The sequence below is a fragment of the Henckelia pumila genome, chromosome 2 (assembly GCF_033568475.1).
Source record: "Henckelia pumila isolate YLH828 chromosome 2, ASM3356847v2, whole genome shotgun sequence".
Classification (NCBI taxonomy): Eukaryota; Viridiplantae; Streptophyta; class Magnoliopsida; order Lamiales; family Gesneriaceae; genus Henckelia; species Henckelia pumila.
Window position 1 is genome coordinate 133,986,716 of NC_133121.1, and position 25,029 is coordinate 134,011,744.

The following is a 25,029-nucleotide window of genomic DNA, read 5'->3' on the forward strand; positions in this document are numbered from 1 at the left end:
AAAACTTTCATTCTTATCAAATATTCTTGCCTTATCTCGAGGTATATGAATATGTCTAGATAAGAAAACAAGATCTTGATTGATATTTCTCCGGAGCCTCAACACTACATATCTTGGTCTTGGCTCCACCGAGCCTGAGCCACCGCTTCTTTCTTGACTGTTTCTCAACTCCCTTTGTACCCTTCTCGTCACATTACCCTACTACTGGTCAGCAGTCATAGGTTCTCAGGTTCATGTCTCCATCACCCAACTCTCTTCTAAAATTTCGGCCTCGGGTCGGACCCATACACTTACCTATATGTCATCCCTATTTAACAATAAAAATAAAATAAAAATCATAGATTTCAAAATAAGGACTCAAAATCAAAGTTACTTCTACATTACTTAAAAATAAAGACACAAACTCTAGATAATTAATTTAATTTCTGAACACAATACTTTTACGAGCCAAAACATGCGCAATTTGATTTTCTTTCGCGCTACAATGATGAATTGATGCATCCATCTAGTGGGAACAAAGGTTCATCCCTAGAGGAAGTGGAGAGGGGTTGAATCACTTCTACTACTTACAGTTCATCCGTCTCGATAATCCAATTACGCACTAAGTTGAAACTGATTTACTTTTAGATTTCCCTTCTTTAGTGCTACCATTTCCGCTAGGTGTGAATTTTGATGAAAGACATCCGAAAAACATCTGTGATATGCAAGCAAATGGGGCAAGTGTACACCTAATTTAAGAATACAGGGATTAATAAGACAATAAATATTACATGGGGGGTTATATTGGGAGAGTTTGAAAAATGACCTTGGTCAACCAAATTTTTTGATTTATGACCTTTTTTCAAAAAAAAATTTACAAAATGACCTTCAAATACAAAGAAAATGCAAAAACAAAATAAAAAAAAAATTAAAAAGGTTATATTTCCAAATCATGGTCAAATGAAGGTTATTTAATTAAATAAATTCGGATTTTTATGTTTTGGGTTATATACTCTTAAGTGACAACACAAAGGGGGGAAATGCAATTGGCCCCCACATCGACATTCACTTTTAGTTATCCAACACCTTGTGGTTGTCATGTATTATCAGTATTAACATGAGTTACTTCGAAATCAGTGGGGCTTGACGTGTGAGAGTCTCTCACTGTTTAATTCAAATATTATAAAGTAGCTACTTTTGTATATATTAATAATATATATTTTGTTAATATATTTTTAAAAATGTATGTAAGAATTTTTTTAAAAATAAAATTAAAAGAAGGAAGCGGGGGTTTACCATTGAACTTTTGATTTTATTGGGGAAAAATATATTTTTAATCTTCGAAATTTCATACTAAAATATATTATGTTCCTAAACACTTCAACGCAACACTTTTAGTCATTAAACTTTGAATATTGTAACACAATTAGTCATTCTATGGTTATTAGGGACTAATTTAAGATGTTTATAAAGTTATAGGGACAAAAAATGAATAAAAATTAACAATTAAAAATATTATGAAAATATAGAACCATAAATAATAAATAATAACATATCTACAACGTGAACATACTTATTTTTTAATAATATTATTAAATTTTTATTTAAAAAAATATCTACTTTTATACCTTGAGTTTTTTTTACATAAAAAATAGTCGAATATGTTTTGTTTTGGAACATTAGTCGAATACGTTTTCAATATCAAAAATATCATTGAATAATTTAATGTGCATATTTCTTAATTATGATGAGTCTTCTAATAATTTTTTAAAATAAAAAAATGTATTCAATATATTTGATACTAATTAAGTGGATCCGAAACCAAATCTATCTAATTTAATTTAATTTAACATTATTATACGACTTAGGTATAATTTTTATTTTCTTAACATATCATCAAATATGAATATGTGGTATCTATCTATACTATTGTTGTGGCTTTTGTTCTTTATTATAAAAACTTTTATTTACTTTTTAAATTTTCTTTAACTTTATTTTTTTAGTAAAAGAATGTTTGAATTCGTTACACTGTATACGTAAAAATGAACTAATCTTTTACTTTAAAAGCAGTCTTCATTATTGAAGTTATTGTTGATTCTTTGTTTGCAGTGCAAGTAGTCACCTACCCAGTTGAGAATTTTGAATACATTGGTGCAATTGAAACAGACGTACGAATTTTTTTTATGGTTCCACCAACATGAAATTAAATCACGTACTACGTACTACGTACTACGAATACGGTTGCTCATGCTTTTGCTAGTTTTTCGATTTCCACAAGAGTACTCTTCCATTTAAGTTGGAGAATTTTGTAATGGATGAAATTTTTGGTTAATAAAATTACAAGTTTTTTCTGTTAAAAAAATAAATAAATAAATCAAATAATAACGTCGTAATTTTAATAAGTTTGAAAGTTTCAGAACTCTTATTTTCAAATACAATATAAAAAAAATAATAATAATATTCTTACATCAACATTTAAGAAAAACATAAATTTATATTTATAAAAATATATATCATAATTTAGAATATGAACGAACAAAATTTATAGTTATGAAATTTTTTGATAAAAAATCCATCATTTATAAATAATTTATTTAAAAAAATTTATTGTATAAGTTTTTAACTACAAATTTTAATCAATTTTGATTTTTTTTATCTAAGTTTTCTTATTGCTAATAATTTATATACAAAATTCTTATAAACTTTTGTTCATATATATAATAAAAATCTAATAATATATATTATATTGTAGATATGTTATGATTTACCTTCTTTATATTTACCAAATTAAATTTTATTTTCTAATATTTGTCCATAAAATATAATAAATATCACAATTGAATTTTTAACATTATATTTAAACATAAAATTAACAGTAAGGAGTAATACTTTTTAAAGTTTAGGGACTAAAAATGTTGAGATGAAATGTTTAAGGATCAAAAATATTTTAGTGGGAAAGTATGAGGACTAATCGTGTATTTTTTCTCTTTTCTATTACAATTACATTACATTACATTATTTATTATTAAAAAACAAAAACCCCATAAATTGTGGTCAAGAATATAATAAGAGCCCACGAAAACGAAACCCCTGTATCTCTCTTCTCCATCTGCGCCATGGGTACGGAAGAGAAGAGACCTACGCTCACTGCGAGAGTGACCAACATTCCTCACTCAGCAATAGCCCAAGAACTCTTCACTTTCCTCGAATCTTTGTTAGGAAAAGGCGAAATTTTTGCCATCGACATCTCCACAGAGCACAAGAACTGGAAGTCTAGAGGCCATGGCAGAGTTCAGTTCGACACCCCAGAAACAAATATCAAAGCTTTATCGCTTTCCCAGCAAAGGAAACTGTACTTCAGGGGGGCCCATCTCACCCTGTCACATTCCTTCGAAGACATAATAATTCGTCCCGTGGACCCGAATAACCGGGTGGAAAATGCTGGAGGGCTTGTTTTGCTTGCTGGGATCATGTCCAGGAGGGATTGCATGGGGATTTTGGAGTCTTGGGATGAGGTCAAATTGTGGGTTTCGCCTGAGAAGAGGAGGCTTGAGTTCTTTTTGAAACAAAACGGGGAGTGCTATAAGTTGGAGGTGGGATTTGGGGATGTGCTAGAGACCCAGGGATGTTGTTTTGGTGGTAACGAACAGAATGCTGATGCCATTCTTTTGAAGGTATTGTTTTTTCGTATTGTTTCTCTCTCTCTTAATCTAGGTTATTCATCTAGAGAGACAAAAAAAAAAAAAAATAAAAAAAAAAAATTGGTGGGATTCATATTGGAGAGATTGTTTTCTATGATGGTCAAAATGAACTTTGGACTGATACTTGCGAAGAACATTTGTTTAAAGTTAAACAAGTAGCAGAAGGACAGAGATTTTGAGGTGGTCTACTCCTGCATTCCCCGCAAACAAATTAGTTTTGTTTAGAAGCTTTGTCTTGCGTTGATTCGTTTTATTATGATAGTGGTTCACGGGCATCCACCTTACTCCTGTTTATATCTATTTAGCTTATAGTGCAGTTACAGAAGTTTCGGCTGTTGCGATTGGATTGTTTGAGTTGTTGATTGCTATACAGTAATAAGTTAATTACTAATTAGTTAATAGCAGTTTGCGTAGTTAATGCAGTTAAGTAGATATAGAGAAGATTAGAAATATATAAAAGAGAAGGTTGTGCTTCCATGGAATTATGTTTTTACAGAACAGTGACATTGCCTATCTTCAATACATTTTCTCAACACCATTTCTCTATTCCGTCTATTACAGAATTTCGGATCTTCTCCACAGTGAATCTTCAATTTATCATTTCATGGAAATTCCATTATTCCACCTTCATATGCAGTTAACAACACCTACAGTTTTTAGGCTGGGAACCCTAAGGTTTTATACACTTTCCTCTGTTGGTTGTGTATGACCCTGATTCCCTGTTCTTTTAGATTTCAACTGTTCTAGAAGTGGAGATGAGGGCAAGAACCTGAGGTTGAAACTCACATAATGTTAATATTAATATAGGGGCTAGGTTGTGTTCTGTGTATGGATGTACAAAGGCTTCGAACTGACCAATCAGATCTGTTTGTTGACCACTGTTAAACCTTGAGAATTATCCAGCATAAAACCATATTTCACTGTACCAAGGCTTATGGTAAGTACAAACAGAAATGTTTGGAATTGGTGTGGACTTCTGAAAATATGACTAAGGTGTTTCGAGTTGTCTCTCAACTTGCTAAGCATGTAATAGTTTGGTGCCACATCTTTTGCCAATGAACATCCTGTTTAATAACTCACCCAGCATCTATGGCCCCATTATGTACCTGATAACCTGATAATGATGGACTAATATGGAAATTTCCATGATAACGAGTCTCCCTTTTTTTTTTATTTATGTTGGAAAAACCATAATCAATCTAAGATTTTATATTTCACTGTGCTTGTTACTCAGTTTGTTGTGAACAAATTGTAGACTTACAACTAGCTGTGTTATCTTACTCTTATTTTTTTCCCCAGCTCAAACATGCACCTAAAATATTTAAAAGGGTCTCTGGACCAAATGTTGCTTCAAGATTTAGCTCGGACCGGTATCACATCTGCAAGGAGGACTTTGACTTTCTTTGGGTTCGCACAACTGATTTTTCTAGTGTGAAGTCAATCGGAAATTTATCTTGTCTTTGTTGGAAGATTGAAGAAAATTTTTCGAGCTTAGACAATTATTCCTGTCTTCCATTCTACAAGAAAGATGTAATCGAATTAGTATTGGAAGAAAGAGAAAAATTCCCTTCGTCTCCAAATTTAGTTCCAATTGTGGCTAACAATTCGGATTTCAATTTAGATTACGAGGTCCTTTATCAGCTTAACTCACTTGTACATACCCAAAAGTTGAGTTTTGCTTCAGTCGACAACGATCTTTTCCATATTCTCAGCACGTTAGATGTAAATACGGCTTTGTTAGTTCTGCAGAAAATGCACAAGTTACCATCCTCGTGTTATGAACCTGTGTCTTTCATCAAGAATGAGTCTCACATTATCAGTCAGAATGGTCAAAATCTTACTTCATCAATTTTGAAGAGATTTACAAATCAGAACATGATGAATTGTCACAGAGTTCTTGTAACTCCATCGAGGATTTTCTGTATGGGTCCGGAACTCGAAAACTCAAACTACATTGTTAAGCACTATGCTGCATATGGTTCAGATTTTGTGAGGGTCACCTTCGTTGATGAAGATTGGGGTAGGCTTCCTGCCCATGCTGTTTCCACCAGTACTATGCAAGGTATCTTTGCAAGGCCGTATCGAACAGATGTTTATTATAGAATTTTATCCATACTCAGAGACGGGATTGTGATTGGAGATAAAAAATTTGAGTTTCTAGCCTTTTCTGCCAGTCAACTCCGATCTAATGCTGTTTGGATGTTTGCCTCAAACGAGCATGTCAAAGCGGAAGACATCAGAGAGTGGATGGGATGCTTTACGAAGATACGAAGTGTCTCGAAATGTGCGGCAAGGATGGGTCAGTTGTTCAGCTCATCAAAGCAAACAGTAGAAGTCCATCCTCGGGATGTTGATGTTATTCCCGACATAGAAGTGATTACAGATGGTGTGAAATATTGCTTCTCAGATGGAATAGGAAAGATTTCTTATCTATTTGCGAAAGATATTTCAAGAAAGCTGGGTTTGTCTCGTGTCCCATCAGCGTTTCAAATACGTTACGGTGGCTACAAAGGTGTCATTACCGTTGACCGCCGATGCTTCCGTAAGTTAGCACTAAGGAATAGCATGCTTAAGTTTGAATCTGACAACTATATGCTTAATATAACCAAGTGTAGTGAATCCATGCCTTGCTACTTAAACCGGGAGGTTATCACCCTGTTATCAACCTTGGGCGTAGAGGATGATGCTTTTTTGGCATTGCAAGAAGAGCATCTTCGACTTTTGGGAAGTATATTGACAGATAGAGAGGCTGCAACAAGCGTTTTGGAGGGAATTGGTGGAACTGAAATCAAAAGCATATTAGGAAAGATGATGTTTTTAGGTTATGAACTGACAAAGGAACCTTATCTTTTTATGATGCTTCAATCACACCTCGATAACCAGATATCCGATTTAAGAAGTAGGTGCCGCATTTTTGTCCCAAAGGGCCGTGTGTTAGTGGGGTGCCTGGATGAAACAGGAATTCTGGAGTATGGCCAGGTTTACGTACGAGTAACCTTGACTAAGACTGAGCTACAGTGCACCGATCAACCATATTTTCATAAAGTTGATGGGACAACATGTGTGGTTAAAGGGAAGGTTGTGGTAACGAAAAATCCATGTCTCCATCCAGGCGATGTAAGGGTACTTGACGCTGTGTGGGATATTAAATTTGAAGAAAATGGTTTCGTGGATTGCCTCATTTTCCCTCAGAAAGGAGAAAGGTAAAATTTTTCTCACTTTCCAATAATCCATAATTCGTACGTAAATTGTTTCTTTATGTGGCCTGCGGAAATAATTTAAAGCTTAAATTGGTATATGTTGATATTATCAGTTGCGGGTATCTGATAGGAATTGTTTATTCTATTTTTATTAAAAAAGGATATTTATATGCCTTAATTATTGGGATTTAAATCCCCTTTGTACTCTAGATAATGATTTGTATATTCATTAATAAATCTTTCTTTTCTCTGCTACAACTTTTACATGTGTGGACTCAAATGTATGGAAGTTTGTTTTGAGATTTGAGATTTGAATGTTATATTTCAACAGGCCTCATCCAAACGAGTGCTCTGGTGGCGATCTCGACGGAGACCAATACTTTATTAGCTGGGATGAAAAGCTCATCCCACCTAGAACAGTGGCGCCAATGGACTACACCGGACGACGAGCGCGTATCATGGATCACGAAGTAACCTTGGAGGTAACGAGAAATGGCCTTTTTTTATATTTCCATCCCATTCCACGGTAGACTGATAGAAGTAACATTACTCCCTGAATTTTCAGGAAATTCAAAGATTTTTTGTGGATTACTTGTTTGGTGATACTCTAGGCGCCATCTCTACCGCACACTTGGTGCATGCTGATCGCGAGCCTGACAAGGCATTGAGTTCCAAATGTCTCGAGCTAGCAACCCTTCACTCAATGGCTGTCGACTTTGCTAAAACGGGAGCACCTGCCGAAATGCCCAGATTCCTGAAACTACGAGAATTTCCTGATTTCATGGAGAGGTGGGAGAAGCCGATGTATATATCCCAAGGTGCTTTAGGCAAGCTATACAGAGCCACCATCCAGTTTGTTCAACAAACAAAACCAAAAAACGAACCCTCCCATAAGATCTTGGCCGATGCTTACGACCCTGATCTCATCGTAGATGGCTACGAAACCTTTCTGGAAACTGCCAAAAGCCACAAAGAACAGTACATAGATAAAATGAGCACACTGATGAATTACTACGGAGCTGATAGCGAAGTCGAGATATTGACAGGGAACCTTTTCAGGAAGATGTCATATCTGCAGCGGGACAACCGCAGGTACGGAGAGGTGAAAGACCGAATCTTGGCATCTGTCAAGACTTTGACGAAGGATGTCAAGGAGTGGTTCGAAAGCAGCTGCAGCGAAGGTGAACGAGAGAAGTTGGCATCTGCGTGGTATCATGTAACGTACCACCCGAGTTATTCGGAGGGCAGCTCATGTTGCCTGGGATTTCCGTGGGTTGTGGGCGAAATCTTGCTGAACATCAAGTCGACTAGACGATGCATGATCATCGTGTATGCAAGAAGATCATCAGGTACCAATGACGCATCTGGAGACGATATTTGACTGCAAGGAAAACTAGTATGTGTGAAGGAGTGTTGATTACTATTGGTTTTTTTATTGTTGAAACTTGAAATGACTTAAAAAGATCCTGTATTGGATTTTTATTATGCAGATGATATATTTAACTAGCTATTACAATGGGAAAATATTTTAGTACATGTTTGAAGTAGCTATTTATAAAAGAAGAGTGTATTATTTACACTCAAAATAGTGTTAACACTTAATAACACACCATTTTGTCTGATTATTTAATTAAGAGACGATATTACCTTTCTAATATCTTTCTTTATATAATAAAATTTTAAGGCACCTTGAAAAACTCAAACACAATATTTTTGTATGTTAACAATTAAAAATTTTATTTACAAAAATAAATTTTAATATTTTTAAAAAACGTTCACGAAATTTTTATTATATACCTATAAAAAAATACAAATTACAACTAGATTTAATATTATTTATATTTTATTCCAAATTATATGTATATTCAAAATGTGAAAATTATTTTTTTTCAAGCGTAAATTAATGGGATGTAAACTTTCGATTGACCAAAATTTTATTAAGTTTGGTATAAAATGCCAAATATTGTAATAGTTTAAATTATAGGATTTTTGTTATATATAAATATATATATATGTGTGCTCCAGTAATTATTAACATTATTTTTCTACGATATAATTATATTATTTGAATCTATTTATATTATGCAGATAAACACACACAAAAATAATTTATGACTATTTTTTTAAAATAAAGTTAAAACATAAATGTATTAATTATAAATTTGATGGATAATAGTTGTTTTAAAAGAACAAATTTTAGTACAGGTCACTTTCAATAAGATATTATGATTAATATAAAAAAAAATTATGATTTTTAAGTTTTTTTTAAAGGAATTTTTTAGTTATGATAATAATTTTTTTTAAGTTAGTTGTGATAATAAAAATAAGAATACATGTAATGAAAAGATTTAAAATGGGAAATCAAGCATAAATTAGGATTAACAAAAGTATAAGTTATTTTTTAATGTTTGATTTGGATATCTTTCTATAATGTGAGTAACAATTAAAAATTTATCTATGTGTTTAATAACAAATTTAAGAAATAAAAATTTTACCAAAAATCAATATAATCAATTAAAGGTGTTATTGTCAATTTTGAGTACAAAACTTAAATATGTTTAACAAATAGTGGAGTGTGAATAACACTCCTCTTTGTAAAAATATAGCTAAAAAAAGGGTGGTACCATTTTAAATTTGATGTGATATGTTAAAAAAATAATGGGTTCATACGAATGTAGAGAAATTAGGTTTGAAAAATTGACTTGATAAAAAAAAATTATATTAAAATAATCAGAAAATAAAATGGATGTGGATTGAAGAAGAACTTGGACCTGCTGGTGCTTTAGCTATGGAAATCCAATCGCTGATTCATGATTAGGAATTTTTATCCATCCATCATATGATCGAGATCGGCAAATGGTGCGGTCAATTTGTTAGCCCGAAACGCGCTTAAGTTTAATCTTAATTCTGCTTGGTTTTTCACCTAGGTTATTAGAAATCGTAAAACTTGATGTAATTTCTACTTAGTAATGGTAATGTTTGCATGTTAAAAAACAAAAACAAAAACAAAAAAAAACTTCCTTAAATCAATATTTTTTTTACTTGGGCCAACATACTAAATTAATAATTTTGATAAATTATCAAGATAATTTTTCGAAAGATTCTTGTACAAAATTATGGTCTCGTCAATATTATAAATTAATAATTTTCTAAAATTTACAAATATAAATAGAGCAATTCAGTAAAATATGATTCTATTGTTGTTTGTTTTTTTTAAATAAATTTAATTATATTATTTATAAGACGGATTTTATTTGATTATTAAAAATTTTGAATATAATTTACTTATTTTTATATAAATATATATGTATAAATTTATATATATATATATATATATATATATATATATATATATTAATTCAAATAATATGATGCAAATATTGGTGAAACACAATAATTTTTTATGTGATTAAATGTATATATTTTTAATAAAATATTACTCTTTAAAATAATAAAGTATTTATTTATGAATTAATTAATATCTCTTTAAATTAATAAAATATAATACTACTAACATTAATTTATTGAGATTTTATGTTAAGTAAAAATTATGAAAGACGAAAAGATATTTTAGCTAATGATGAGAAACGGCATGCGAACAAAAGTTTGAGAGTTCCAAATTTAGTTAAACATTATTGTGGTTCTGTTTGGATATGTACTTATAAAATGTTTTTATAAAATTGTTTTTAAAAAATATTTTTATAAAATATTTTAAAAGTTATTTTAAGAATAAATATATATTTGAACAACTATTGTATAAAAATATTTTAACATTTCAAATATAATGTTGTTCATTCTTGTCTTTCATTGTTCCATCTAAAAACATTTAAAAACACATTTCAAGTGTACGTTCTTTAAAAACTATAATTTGAAAACATTTTTTCAAAAACATTTCACAAAAATTTTATCCAAACATATAATTTAAGTTTTTTTAACTTATAAAACACTTAAAAAATTTCTGAAGCACATGTTTAAACGAAACTTATATGACTATAAGGTCTCGTTTGGTACACAGTATTTAATCATTGTATAGCTTATCTCATTCAATCTTGCGTTCTTTTCGTCATATTATTTATTCATCTTTTAATTATTAATTTTACATCAATCAAATCATTAATAATTTATATGTAAATAAGCATTCAGTCCCTAAACCCATATTTTCAACGCTTTATACGAAATTTCATCCGAAAAAATTACGTGGGTCCAAGGAGTTTAAACAATTTTTTTTCTGACAAGGGACTGAGCATGTATTTATGTTTGCGTTTAGGGACTGATAGCTAATTTACAGATAATTTATCTTACATCAATCAAATCATTGAATTTAAATTACTACATTACTCTTTATAAATAATATTATTTATATTTTATTTAATGTTAAAAGGATAAAATGATCGTTTAACATTTTTATATAACACTTAATCAATCAAATCAAATAAACTATAATCTATCAATTCAATTCTATATTAACTATAATTTCTTATTTATTTTTTTATTATATTATATTACTTATTTATGTATTATTTATCATATCTTAATATATAATTATATTGTTGTTGGCTTATGATATTTTTAAATATGAATTAAATGGAAAGATTGATTTGCAGATGGGGTCTAGGGGGTTGTTTTCTTGTGTGTACATGAGACATGTTACGCTGACGCACGCAAGTTCCCAACAAAATTACAAAAGGGAAGCAACTGTGGGGGTTTAAAACTTGACCTTATGGACCGTTGATGTAATCTTTGGAGTTTTAAAACAAAACAAAACAAAACAAAAGCTATTATCTCGCGAATGGCATGGAATTTAAAGTTGGTTACAAAGGTTTCCAAAAGCGTTGATTTAACTACACTATTTCCAAACTCACCCCCATAAAACAATTCAAATATCAAGAAAAATCAAACAAAAATTAGAACGAAAAACATCGATTGTTTTAAAAAATCTCACTCACTGCCTCGATGATGCGAAAAAAACGAGTTTCAACAGTTCAAACAAAATCACACCATCTTGCCGGCGAAAAAAGGAAAGATAAAAAAAATTGAATTCGAAATTTCGCAACATATTAGATCTAGGAATATTTTCGGTAAGCCGATTGAGTCGTTGAGGGAAAAATAAATGTTGGTTATTATTCCGTAATAAATATAGTAATTGTAGGGAGTTGCAAAGATAGTTCAAGTGTAAAGTAAAAAGATTTTTAATTTATTTATTTTTAAAAAGCACTTAAAAATATTATTTTTTTAAAAGTTATAATTTCTGAATTTTTTTTACTTCTGTTTCTACTAGTATTTAAAAATTTAAATAAAAGCATTTTACAACAATTATCCAATCGTCAAAATTGTTTCTGCATTTTTTAATAAAAACATTTAAAAAAACTAAGCTTATGTAAGTGTGTGTGATATGATATGGCTCAAGTTTTCAAGAAAAGGCAGTGGCATTATCATAAAGAGATGGGAACGTTTCAACTTACAGATTTAACCCAATTAATCACACCTTCCACATCAACTTTATCTTTTACTCCAACGCCAAAATACAATTTAATTAACATAATCAAATTAAAGCTTTTTTGCATAACTCACACTCCTACTCATATATGGTTTATATATTATAAAAACACACGAATGGAATTTTTTTTTTAAAAAAAACACGTGAATCATAACCACATTCCTGAAAACATACCAATCTTTTTAAAAAAAAAAAAAAAAAATTTATTGCAGTAATTCAAAAGTAAATAATAGTAATTAAAAAAAAAGAAGAAGAAGATAAAACCCCACCACGATGAACTGTAATCGGCAACAATAAATTACTCCCCAGCCCCGGCGCATGTCAGGCCAAGCATGGCCCATTCTTGCCGGGTTCCGTACCTGCACAACAAATGTATTCCGGCCCAGCTTTGTTACACGATGCTAGGCCCCACATCCATCCAACCCTTGGCGTACCTTGAGGAGAAGTTCCGCGAGAAGTATCCATCCTCCCCGTCGTCGCCGAAATGACTGTTCTGCCCCGGCCCCTCGTCGAAATTCATGGCGTAGCTCACCGGGTCGTACCGGAAATCCACGTGCTTGCCGCTGTTTCTGTCCCGGTAATTGAAACGGCGGATTAAGGTCTTCCATCTCGGACCCGCCAGGATCTCCGACCACTCCCGGATCCTCTTCAGCGCGTCCAACCCACGTGCCCAGAGGGAGATCCCTGCTCGGGTATCCTCCGCCGCCTGCGGAGGCTGTATCTTCTGCCACCATGATGCGCCGACGGCGGGCCGGGATTTGTAGGCGTTCCTTCGGAAGAAGAAACAGAAGCGGCGCTTCTGGTGGAGGGTTGTGGAAACTTCGTGAATCGGCTCCACATTTTGGCGCGAGAATCCGCCACCCTCCATTGCTGATCGCACTCGAAGGCACTCGCTTTCGCTTATATATATATATGTGTGTATTTATATATTATTATATTATATATATTTGAGGAATTGAATTTGGAAATTAATGTTGTAGAGTTGGAAAGATTACACTGCAGGAAGTAACGGCTACAGACCCAAAAATAAAATAAAAAAACCACCACCAAAGTCATTTACAGCGGGAGAGATCATGAAAAGCTGGCCGCCTTAAATAAGACTCCTCTATAAATAATAATTGTGATAGCGAGACAATCTATTTTCGCTATCTTTCGGTGCTATATTGGGTAAACCTCAAAATTAATGCAATAGCCTGCAAATTAGGTTATTTGGATAAGTTGTACTAAACAAGTTATGTACGACATATTAGTCTAAAAAAGTGTTTGTGGAAAGAATTGAACTCCTTATCTTGATCAAATACTCATCAATTCTATCAACTAAGATACTCATTTGGGAAGCTGATAATTTGAGCTAGATTCCAACGTAACTCTTGGTCTCAAACACACGTATAATTTGTGTGGTGTAATTAATTATACTGTATTCAATATACAATGCCAGTCCATATGTATAATCGTTGAGTGTGAGTCGAACGATGAATCATGAGGAAGCAAGTAGCAACGACAAATAGCACTATTCATCTGTGTATATAGGATATATGTCTCGTTCTTTTTGTCAGTCTCGTGAGACTTCTAACGAAGGATGCAAATAAAAATAATGGAGATGTCCAATTAATTTAAATTAAAAAAAAAATGGAAACTATAAATTGAAATAGAAAAATATGAATGAGTTGGATAAAAGGTAGTAGGAATACTGGTACAAGACACGCATATGACAGGTTGGCTATATGACATGGAATTGGTAGTTAGGTAGCAGCTGATTAGTGCCCATGGGCCCTACAATTTATTTTGTTTTTTACTTTTATTATTTTTGTTTTTAGGTTAATAATCTAAATTTTGAATATAATTCGAATGGAATTTTCAATTTCACTGTATTTGTTGTCTAAAAAATAGAATAAATTTTAACTTACCATCTCCAATTCATATCCTCTAATTTTCATTCTCTCTCCTCTAAAATAGAAATCTGCGATCTCTATTTTCAAAAAACTTTTTCAACCCATATCCTCTAAATATTGGGATAATTGCATTTTGACCCCCTATGAAACACATAAAAATCAAAAAACACCCCGTGTAAATTAAATAGGCGAAAATCACTCTCTGTTATTCAGAATGAAGCTCATGTGCCCCTAAATCCGGGAAGTGATATTCACGCGCTGCATACGTGAGTATTCTTGAATTTTTGAGGAGTTTTAAGCACAAAGTACCCTAAATGCCCTTTTACCCTATATTAAATCTTGGCTATTTATCTCATTTTTTACAATAATTGAAACACTCGATTTCTTGAAGGCTCGTGATGGAATCTTCTTACAAACCCAGAAATCCAACTATTTTGAAGCGCTTGGATTTAAGGTACCCAACTCCTCCAACATGTTCCTGCAATGTTAGAGCTGATATCAAGGTGGTGGTATCTGAAAAGAAGAAAACAAAGGGTTTGTTATACTACAGCTGCTCGAAGAACCAGTGTGGCTTCTTCCGTTGGTGTCACCCCGATGATTATACTCTATTTCCAAATGAAGATGGAGATGAATCTGATGGTGAATTTGGAGGGGTCATAGTTGCAATAGCTATGGTGGTGTGAAGAAAAAAGATAAAGCTTTCGAAGAAGAGGTTACTTCTACTGTGCGAGGAAGAAATATCGGTGCAATTGAAGCTGGTTATGTCCATGTTTCATGGGTTTCTTGTGTGTTGCTTCTACTAGTGCTTATTATTCTTGTGTTCAAGTAATGGGAAAGCAATGTGTCGTAGCCCATTGTTGATGAAGTTTGAGTTTGTGTGTTTCAATTGAGTCTTTGTGTATTTCAATTGAGTTTGTGTGTTTAGTTTGAGTCTGTGTGTGTTTCAATTGAGTCTGTGTATTTCAATTGAGTCTATGTGTGTTTAGTTTAAATCTGTGTGTGTTTCTTTTGAGTGTGTACTGTTGCCCGATGATGAAAGGGAATATGACATTCCAATTTCCTGTGTTTTTTTCAATTCATCAAAGAAGCAATTTATTTCGAATAACATGTAACACTCAAATTACACTAGTTGAAAATTAGAACATTTATTGTAGATATTGTGTTTCATACAATCAAAAGATATTAGTAGCCTACAACCCCATTTTTTCAATTACCAAAAACAATACAAAATGTGACAAAGCAGCAACAAAAACGATTGAACTACAGCCCTCATCTTGGCAACCTTCTTGCCCACCTAGAAGAATTGGTATTTGCATCAAACACACTTGAACTAGAGCTTGTTCCTTGACTCAAAGCAGCAACATTTTCATTTCTAGTTGTATTGACTGTAGCTCTAGCTCTCGAGTTTGCATTTCTAGTTGCAGTGGCCATGGATGTAGCTCTGAAAGTTGAATCACCAGTGGCAGTAGCTCTAGCTCTTGCAGTTGCATTTCCAGTTGCGGTGGCTCTTGCTTTGGCACTTGCACTTGCATCTAGTTTTGCCCTATTCAAATGGCTCATTTGCACCCTTCTTGCAGCACTATCAATATTCTATCATCATTTATACATGTTAAATTCATAAAATGACACTAAATTACACAATAGAACACACAAAAAAATGTACAGTATACAATAGGCGCAAAATCTATTACTTACACTTGAATATAAATTTGGTGCAAATGATGTAGCTCCAATATCATTTTGATTTCCAGAATTTTGAGTATGTATTTCCTGACAACCAACCAAAATTATCATTCACTGAAAATGTTATACAAATTGCATTTAGTCTCACCTTTGGCATTGCTTGTGGTGTGCCACTCAATGATTCATAAGTAGTATTAGCAGGTGTGTTGTTGGAGGGCATAGATCCAATTGTAGCTGTCTCAGCTGCATCTTGATTTCCAGAAGGTCCTTGACCAGTCCTTTACATTAAAATTAATGTCAAAAACAGTCAACTATGACTTTTTAACTGAAATATGTGTATGTATCTTAAAATATTTTGAACTGGGATGAATTGGATTTTTACAAGTTGCCTTATTGTGTGATTTTCCCAAGCATCTTGAGCATGTATGTGTAAGACCCTTCCTTGTTGAAACACTACTCCCCTCATCAGCTTGTCTCTTTCTCTTCTTTTGAGGTCTTCCCTTCTTGCTCTTATAAATTGGTGCATTCAGTTGTTGCCAAGGTGTTTTGCAAAAATCAATTTTCCCAGGAATAACATGTATCATGTACGAGTATACCTTTAAATATTCATCTTTGGTATAGAATTTGAGAACAAAATCCTCCAAATTTCGTCTACTGTGACCAATAGCAGTGCAAGCATGAGAGCATGGAAAACCACATAATTGAAACATCCCACACGTGCAAATATTCTTCATCAAATCAACCACATGCTGAGTTAATACACCATGGACTGACAAGCACTGGACTTGATACTCATTTTCACCTGAATAGAGTGCATAAAAGTTTTTAGAAAATTTTTGATTCTTGTTGATCTTTTTCAGTATGTTTGGACAGATCTGGCCAATGTATCTCTCCATGCCAACCTTTCTCAATTGAATTCTCTTCATCAGCTTGTTTCTTATGCACTCTAGCATTGTTATGATCGGTTTGTCTCTTGCTTCCATAATGTAGCTGTTGAAGGATTCAGACAAGTTGTTCACCACAACATCACACAAGCATCCACTAGAGAAATGGCTTCTAGCCCAGTGTACTGCTGGAATTTTTTTGAGCCATTTACATGCTGTCTCTTGGCTCACGTTCACTTTAGGATCCACAAGTGCAATTTTTTTCATATGCTCCTCAAACTCATTCTTGTTTCCTGTTGTAGCAGCCTTCCAGAACAACTCTTTCAAATCCAAAGTTTTGAATATTTTCTTGAAGTTCTGATACATATGCCTCAAGCAATATATATGCTCAGAATCAGGAACAAGTTCTTTTAATGCTTCCACTAGTCCTTTCTGTCTATCTGATATAAAATTCCATTTATTTTCTCTCATTCCTCCTACATCTTCCAACAGAATTGTGAGAAACAATGTCCAATTCTCTCTGTTCTCAACTTGTACCACTGCAAAGGCTATAGGCACCATATTGTCATTTCCATCCCTACCAACAGCTGCCAATAGTTGACCACCATGTATTGTTTTCAGAAAACAACCATCTAACCCAATAATTGGCCTACATGGCATGCAAGCTAAAATAAAGCTTATCAAATGTTGGGGGCTCAAAATCATCTTTTCTTCTGAGAATAAGTGTACTTCCTGGATTAAAATTTCTCAATGTCTCGCAATAATTCCATAGATGATGGTATTGTACACTGTCAACACCTCTGATCTTCTGAATAGCAGTCTTTTTAGCCCTTATCACCTTCCATTTACTTACATCAACTTCACATTTTGACTTTATCAAATTTCTTAGCTGATCGATCTTTATATCGGGATTATCTCTAACAATCTTATGAATTCTCTTAGCTAAGTACCTAGAGTTGGCTAACTTGTTCTCATTACTTATAGCACAAGTGTGTTTACCCTTGATAGTCTTGATCTGAAATGTTGGTCCACCCATAACCAAAGATGCATGGATCCTCCAATCACAACCATTTTTGCACTCACATGTTATCATGCTCCTTTCATTTTTCTTCAACACTAGCTCATAACCCTTCCTAACACTGTGATCTCTCAAAACCTCCATAAATTCTTGTGCACTCTTGAATTTCATTCCCACAACAAGGGAAATCTTCCATCAGATCCATACATGCTTAAATCATCATCATCATCATCTGCCTCACTTAACCATTCTAAGTTATCTCCAGTTTCAAATTCTTTCCTCTTCTCACCAACTTTCCTTTTATCTTTTTTCTTATTCCTCTGTGCACTTTCCTTTGGATACACATCACCCTCAACATTCAAATTTTTAGCAGATGTTTCTTCACCACTATTCCCCTCAGTTTCCTCCAAAAGTTCAGATGGTGCAACTGAATAATTTGCATCAGATGAGTCATCGAATTCACTAGAATCTAAAATGCCTTCATCCTCACTACTTAAAACTTTTTCAGAATCAAGATTACGGGGATTTGGATTTTGAGCATGAGAAGAAATTGGAATATTTTCGAGAAAATCATCTAAGGTTGGAATATCTTCATTCAAATGTTGTTCTTGTCTATCAAATTCAGAAAATGAAGGACCAGAACAATCACCTTTCTCACAAGTACCATCATTATTTTCAGGATTCATTTGGTCACATTCATCCTCAAGAACTTCATGAGAGGCTGGAATTTTAGGATCATTTATTTCAGAATTTAGTACAGAAGCATTTTTCAATATTGGATCACCTGTAGATGAAGTTTCTTGGTCATTAACATCTGTTTTATACTCAAGATAACCTATGGGACCAGTATTAATAAATGTTTCAACAGGTACAATGTTCCTAATGGGTCTAACATGATAAGAGGGTCTACCATTGTCTCTTCTATCCAAATGGTTACCAGTTCTAAATCCTTATATAATGCGTACATATTTGCAATATCACCATCTCCAAAAATTTCTGTCAGACCATGTTCAATCATTATACCAGGAATTCGATAAAAGAATATGACATTAAACTTATTTCCACCACACAACCGGTACATATCATGTAAATTCGAATAGTTAAACCTGTCGAAGTTCATGTTTTTAAATTAATGTTTAATACCTCCAATATACACTATTTTCGGATATGTGCTCTTCGGGTTAAGCTTAGACTTACCTCCATACCATACATCAAACTTAATCGATAAATCCATACAATGCAAGAGAAATAGAACCGAAGATGTACCGAATTTGCCAACACCGCCAGAGATTTGCGTACGTTTCTTCCGCAGTGGCCGATGAGTGAAATGGGGATTAGGGTTTTCTTCACAATCTCCTCAGCAATTATAAGGAACGATGCTATCACAGGGGATGAGTGTATTTTTCTTATTAGAATTATAAGGGTAAAATAGTCTTAACATAATTTTAAAATCCTTAAAAACTTCAAAAAAATAGGATGGGGAACGTGTGCTTCATTATGAATAACAGATGGTGATTTTCGCCTATTTAATTTACACGGGGTGTTTTTATTTTTATTTTTATGTGTTTCATAGGGGGTCAAAATGCAATTATCCCCTAAATATTATCAAATACTTTAATTTTCTATTTTTTTCTTTTACAACACACACATATGTAATTAAATAATTACATAATATATCTTTCAACTAAATTAATTCGATAAAATTCAAATAAAAATCGTGTAATATATTAATAATTATGTATTATATTATTTAACATATTTATTGATGAAATAAATAATTATGTAACATAATATAAAAGCAAACTCAATTAAATAAGTTCTGGTCGTATTTTTTCAAATAATGAATTTATTTTGTTAATTAATTGCATTTGATTTGATCCAAATATTACAAGTACAATAAATAATAAAAAAAGAGAGAACACTCAAATTAATAAAAATTGGAGCAAATAACCAACTAAAATTTAATATAAGGACTGAAAATCAGTGTTTTCATAATCGTACCGGTGATCGAACCGGTCTATCTAGAAAAAAAAGTCCGATCAGTCGGACCGTTTTAACCGGACGGTCGAACCGGAAAACCGTTTATATAATATAATATAACAAATAATATATTTTGAATTTTAAAATCTAAAAATATATATAAATAAACAAAAAATATATATTTGTCATAGTTTTAAAGCTAAATAAATATGTAAATATATTCAAAATATAAATTATAGTTTTAAATTATTTAATTTTTTAAAAAAAACAATAATTATTAAAATAATTTTTTAATGAAGTACAAATTCCAAATAATCATGTATATATATAAAAAAATATTAAATTTAAAGTTTAAAAAATAAAAAAATTGAAAAACCGGTTCAACTGGTTTTTTCGGTTATTGATCGGTCCAACCGGTTCTTGATCGGTTTTGACCGTTTCTGACCGTTTGAACCGTTTTTTTGGTTCTTGGTGAAGTTTCAGACCGGACCGACGATCGGTTCCCGGTCGAACCGGCCGGTCCGGTCCGGTTCTAAAAATACTGCTAAAAATAATAAAAAATAATTTGAAACAAGGACCAAAAAATAAATTTTTATTTTAAAAGGTCTATTTAAAAATTTTGAAGGATGACATTTTCGTAAATAAGTCATCCTCTAAAAACATCCTCTATTTCTACAGTGATCTTCCATATTTGGAGGACCACTGTAGCATCCTCTAAAATAGATGATGAAAATGGAGACCGGTTGGAGCTCAAACCATCCTCTATTTTGAAAAAAAATTTCAAAATGGAATTTTCCAAAATAGAGGATGTTTGAAGATGCTCTTAGGCCATCTCCAATCCATATCCTCAATTTTCATCATCTATCCTCTAAAATAAAGATATGTGGTCTCTACTTTCAAAAAACTCCTCCAACCCATATCTTCTAAAAATTGTGTAATGATCGGATTTAGACCTTATTTTTATTTGAATCTTATCGAATTAATTTAGTTGAAAGATATATTATGTAATTATTTAATTATATATATATGTGTGTTGTAAAATAAAAAAATAAAAAAAATAGAGTATTTGGTAATATTTAGAGGATATGAGTTGGAGAAGTCTTTTGAAAATAGAGACCACAAATCTCTATTTTAGAGTATAGATGATCAAAATTAGAGAATATAAGTTAAAAATGACCTTAGTTATTTGAAACTTACACACACACACGCAAATCCCCGACTCTTTGAATCCTAAAATAACCCTAGATAGTCTCAAGAATCATTCACAAAAATTTATATTATTCATGTATATATTTTAATTCTCATTCTGATAATATGGATGGATGGATATTCACAACCCTCAGAAATATTTTAATTCGTAAATAAATTTTACAGACAATTATCTCACTTTCTCACTGATGGATATATTCATTTATAATTATATATATATATATTATATTTCAATAATTATTAATTATCACGTGACATGATTCGTGTAAAGTGTACGACAAAGAGAGATTTATAAGGTTAAAAAATAATAAATTAGTGATGAATTGAAGCAATGAAGGTGACATAACTAGCTGCATGTATATCTAAGACGACAAATCACAAACGTGTTCCTACTTCACTTTGCAAATACAAGGACACTAATTGTCTAAATCTGATTTATTTTTGGAGCGACGTTTAATTAATTGTATATCATTATTTTTTTAAAAATATATTTTTAAAATTATTATAATGTATATTTTTGTATTCCTGTCATGAAATATTAAGCATTTTATTTTAAAAAGGGGATCACATGGATATAAAAATCTATAAAGTATTATTATTCGAATGAAAATTTAGTCAACCACCGGCTAAATTGTCGTTTCAAGAAATCTAGGAAAAATTAGATTTGATCATGCTTAAAATAAATCAATGCCTACACATTGTATGCTCGTGCAATATAAAAAAGTGTTTTTTTATTAAAAAATATTACTTAAATTTGGAAAAATTACACATCATATTTTTTATCTCAAAATACAGATATCGAATGAGCAATGTTCATGTGATAGATATGATTTTATTGCATAAATAATGTAGAGTTTGAGAGCAGTATTCTAAAAAGCACGAAAAAACGTCGCTTAAGTACGATTTAGCGTGAGCAAAAAGTTTCGCATTGGATAAAAGCGTGAAAAAAGGTTAACCAAGTTAAGAGAAAAAAACGTGATTTTTTTTTAAAAAATAATATTTAAGTTTGATTTTATTTTTTAATATTTTTAACTTTTAACTTTTAGTTTAAATGATAAATATTTAATAATATAAGATTTTTTTTTAAAAAAAAACACCTCCTATGCGTCAAAATTAAATTTGCTTCGTACATTTCTTTTCTTTGCAACTAATAAGAGATAAAACTTGATCTCAAACATTTTATTCTAGATAATTTGTTATTTTAAGACTTACGTTTTTAATAACTTGAAAATTTATGTATTTATTCTTAAAATCTTTAAGTTTATATGTTAATTATTCTATTAATTAATTAATATAACTAAAATGATTAAAAAAATTAAAAAATGATTTTCACGTTTCAGTTTGTTTTAAATTCGCTTAAGTTTGTGAAGCTTCAACAAACTTTGCTTAAGGTTGTGTCTTGTGAAGTTTGACCACTGATATTTCGTCATATTTCGCGATTTTTAGAACTTTGATTTAGATTACTATTGATATATGTTTTTAGTCTTTAGATACCTTAAATTATAATATTACATTGTTTTGTCTACCCTATGCACAACTTTAATATCTTATATAATATAAGATACATGCATAAGCATAAATAACGTAGTGAAATTTTTATTATCAATGTCCATGGTCCAATGAGCAATGGGATGTTAAAGGTGCACGTCACCTACAAATATTTTTTTTAATTATTGTTTTAAAAATATATTCTTTTCATTAAGAAAAAAATAAATAAAAATGTTTCAAAAAAATTATCTAACAATTTCATTTAATACACTAGTCCCGGGGATGCCAAAACATTTCTACTATTTTACTTGATTGTTAAAGTGGAAGTTGCTCGGTCGGATCTTGAAACTCCTTTGGTGGTGGATTCATTGAAAGAATGCACAACCAGTAAGGCAAGAAGAAGTAGATGCCAAGAAACACAAGAACTCCAAGATCAGCCTCTTCCCCGACCGCTGGCCGCGGTGGTCTAACCAGATAAACCTGGATCGCACACCATAGGCAGTACACGATTGCGACTGTGAGGATTAACCTCGAGGATCTTTCGGTTCGTTTTCTCAGTGATTCCAATGGCTTCAATCTGCTGGACAATCCCAAATGACAAACTTCAAAACAACGATGTTTGAAACCCGACGAAGCAATGGCAATATGGTTGTTTTAAGACAGAGTAAGTAAAACCTGTTGATATAAACAAAACCACAGATCAAGATTGTGCACAGAAAGGCGATTACAACGACAGCATCAGGGTTGATCGGGGCTCGGCTCTTCCACCAACCAGTGCTTAAGATCCAAGTGTACATTGTAGAATGTCCATTCTCCTGTAAACTAAACGAGTCACCACCAACAAGAAAGAAATGTCTGTGCATATGCAGAACGAATATCGGAATCAGGGAAATAACTTTGAGCTATAATGGAAAATAAAATGTCAATGCTCAATCAATACAGATGCAAATTTACTTAACAATGGTGCCCTTTGTTCAGCATGGACATGAAGTCTATTGATAGGACTCTGGCTCAATTTGACATATTATGTTTTGCCTTTAAAGTTTAATTCAACCCACAAAATATTACCCTTCCATCTAATACTTAACCACTATAGAAGCCATGCATGATTGGTGTATATGTTAGAATACCATGCTTCCCCAAATTTGTATAATTAATGACAAGGAATAATAGTCTAAAGACTTTTTAAATTTTAATGGACTATGGTAACCTCACGGTTTTAATCAATACGGCCATTTGAATGGGTGTGAACTATGAAGATAATAATTCCTATTTATAATACTAACATTCAAAATGCAAACTATTCAGAATATCTATTAAAATCAGCCAAACAATTGGTTGTTGGTCGGATGTCTACTCCCATAGTATATTACCTCAAACAAGTGATCCAAGAAAAAATGCGATGATCCCGCCGATAACAACAAGAAGCATTGTCTCCTCGTTAGCGGTATCTGCACCATAAAATTCTTGATTAGTAGACTACAAACATCTATCGATGCCCTCAACAAGATTTTGAATTCTCAAATAGATGGCTACATATGTCCAAGGGTCTTGTAATGCATTTGCGGTCATTCAATTCAACCACATATGAATCTCTTTCAGACATCCAGATACCTTCTGTATGTAAAATAGTTACTAAAGTATGATCCTTACAAAATTACAGCGACCGTGCGGATTGGCGGAGTCGGAGGAAACTGACAAATCGGCCCGTAAACTCGAAAATTTTCCTACTAACTTACATTTGTATCTGCTATCCACATAATACCACACGATTCCGAATTTCTACCTCCATATTTGCAATTGCAAACATATTTTTAAAAGAGACCAAGAAGAGTTCGCTAAGATATATATATATGCTGCTGCACGAAGCCAACTATTCTTTCCCCTGTTACTTCATCAGAAATCCCGAGTGCACCCTACCCTAGATCGATATTTAATTTCTCTATCAAACAACCATGCACAATTCAGAATAATCACACCATAATATATGCTGCAAGATATTCAAAATTTTCTAACTACGGATAATCATAAATCAAGAAGCATCCATAATTGAGCTGAATTCAGCTGAAAACTTGTCATAAAAGTGATGATTCTAGATTGATTACGCTTTCCTTTGTTCATATATATACTGACCCCGGAGGCGGAATCAAGAAGACCCTTGCGGAGGAGAATTCTCGAAGCCCAACAGTAGAGCAGCGTTAGAGGAAGACCCAGGATCAGAACATAGTACAAGGGGTCGTGTATCCACGGCTCGACGGAGGATCCCAAAGCCCGGCCCAAACCCAGCGTGGAAGTTAACCACTCGGCGAAATACCCCATATCCGGCCCGAAGAAGGAGTTGATCGTGTACACGAGGCAGTGGTGCGGCCCGAACCTCCCGTTAGTTGCATGAAGAAGTGCCTGGCCCGACCCGAGTGTGTATATCATGTGAGGGCCCGGGCCCGGCATCTTGTGTGGGCGCAGGCTTTGCTCTTTGTCTCAACAAAATGGTGAACCGT

At 32.6% G+C, this 25,029-nt stretch overlaps 4 protein-coding genes across 5 annotated transcripts; 1 reads left to right on the forward strand and 3 right to left on the reverse strand.

The window, feature by feature from the left end:
• Window positions 1-3,045: 3,045 nt before the first annotated feature.
• Window positions 3,046-8,395, forward strand: LOC140881009 (RNA-dependent RNA polymerase 2). Its single transcript, XM_073285957.1, has 4 exons — window positions 3,046-3,653; window positions 4,980-6,883; window positions 7,212-7,362; window positions 7,446-8,395. Exons 1-4 carry the CDS (start codon window positions 3,096-3,098, stop codon window positions 8,259-8,261), a joined length of 3,429 nt encoding a protein of 1,142 aa, XP_073142058.1. The 5' UTR covers window positions 3,046-3,095; the 3' UTR covers window positions 8,262-8,395.
• A 4,141-nt stretch (window positions 8,396-12,536) lies between these two features.
• On the reverse strand, window positions 12,537-13,384 carry LOC140885291 (uncharacterized). The gene has a single exon (XM_073292252.1). It carries the CDS (start codon window positions 13,243-13,245, stop codon window positions 12,769-12,771), a length of 477 nt encoding a protein of 158 aa, XP_073148353.1. The 5' UTR covers window positions 13,246-13,384; the 3' UTR covers window positions 12,537-12,768.
• A 2,154-nt stretch (window positions 13,385-15,538) lies between these two features.
• LOC140878459 (uncharacterized) lies at window positions 15,539-18,025 on the reverse strand. Its single transcript, XM_073282060.1, has 5 exons — window positions 17,566-18,025; window positions 16,389-17,423; window positions 16,101-16,219; window positions 15,965-16,039; window positions 15,539-15,859 (listed from the first exon to the last, which is right to left on the reverse strand). The coding sequence occupies exons 1-5, from the start codon at window positions 18,023-18,025 to the stop codon at window positions 15,539-15,541; spliced, it is 2,010 nt and encodes a 669-aa protein (XP_073138161.1).
• A 4,654-nt stretch (window positions 18,026-22,679) lies between these two features.
• Window positions 22,680-24,994, reverse strand: LOC140884733 (uncharacterized). 2 transcript variants are annotated; one of them, XM_073291581.1, is made up of 4 exons: window positions 24,665-24,994; window positions 23,905-23,982; window positions 23,207-23,346; window positions 22,680-23,108 (listed from the first exon to the last, which is right to left on the reverse strand). In XM_073291581.1, exons 1-4 carry the CDS (start codon window positions 24,977-24,979, stop codon window positions 22,847-22,849), a joined length of 795 nt encoding a protein of 264 aa, XP_073147682.1. In that variant the 5' UTR covers window positions 24,980-24,994; the 3' UTR covers window positions 22,680-22,846. The 2 variants fall into 2 exon arrangements, with proteins under 2 accessions (XP_073147682.1, XP_073147681.1); XM_073291580.1 differs by having other exon boundaries at window positions 22,683-23,111.
• Window positions 24,995-25,029: the final 35 nt, after the last annotated feature.

What these genes read in the sequence shown, in the direction of transcription:
- LOC140881009 (XM_073285957.1), top strand. Translation starts at nt 3,096, where the DNA reads ATGGGTACGGAAGAGAAGAGACCTACGCTCACTGCGAGAGTGACCAAC. An exon ending in CTGATGCCATTCTTTTGAAG is followed by an intron (nt 3,654 to 4,979) that starts GTATTGTTTTTT and finishes TTTTTTCCCCAG; the next exon opens with CTCAAACATGCACCTAAAAT. An exon ending in ATCACGAAGTAACCTTGGAG is followed by an intron (nt 7,363 to 7,445) that starts GTAACGAGAAAT and finishes CTGAATTTTCAG; the next exon opens with GAAATTCAAAGATTTTTTGT.
- LOC140885291 (XM_073292252.1), bottom strand. Translation starts at nt 13,245, where the DNA reads ATGGAGGGTGGCGGATTCTCGCGCCAAAATGTGGAGCCGATTCACGAA.
- LOC140878459 (XM_073282060.1), bottom strand. Translation starts at nt 18,025, where the DNA reads ATGAAATTCAAGAGTGCACAAGAATTTATGGAGGTTTTGAGAGATCAC. An exon ending in GAGAAATTTTAATCCAGGAA is followed by an intron (nt 17,424 to 17,565) that starts GTACACTTATTC and finishes AACTATTGGCAG; the next exon opens with CTGTTGGTAGGGATGGAAAT. An exon ending in CACCACAAGCAATGCCAAAG is followed by an intron (nt 16,040 to 16,100) that starts GTGAGACTAAAT and finishes GTTGGTTGTCAG; the next exon opens with GAAATACATACTCAAAATTC.
- LOC140884733 (XM_073291580.1), bottom strand. Translation starts at nt 24,979, where the DNA reads ATGCCGGGCCCGGGCCCTCACATGATATACACACTCGGGTCGGGCCAG. An exon ending in TCTTGGATCACTTGTTTGAG is followed by an intron (nt 23,347 to 23,904) that starts GTAATATACTAT and finishes TTTAGTTTACAG; the next exon opens with GAGAATGGACATTCTACAAT. An exon ending in GGTTTTGTTTATATCAACAG is followed by an intron (nt 23,112 to 23,206) that starts GTTTTACTTACT and finishes GGGATTGTCCAG; the next exon opens with CAGATTGAAGCCATTGGAAT.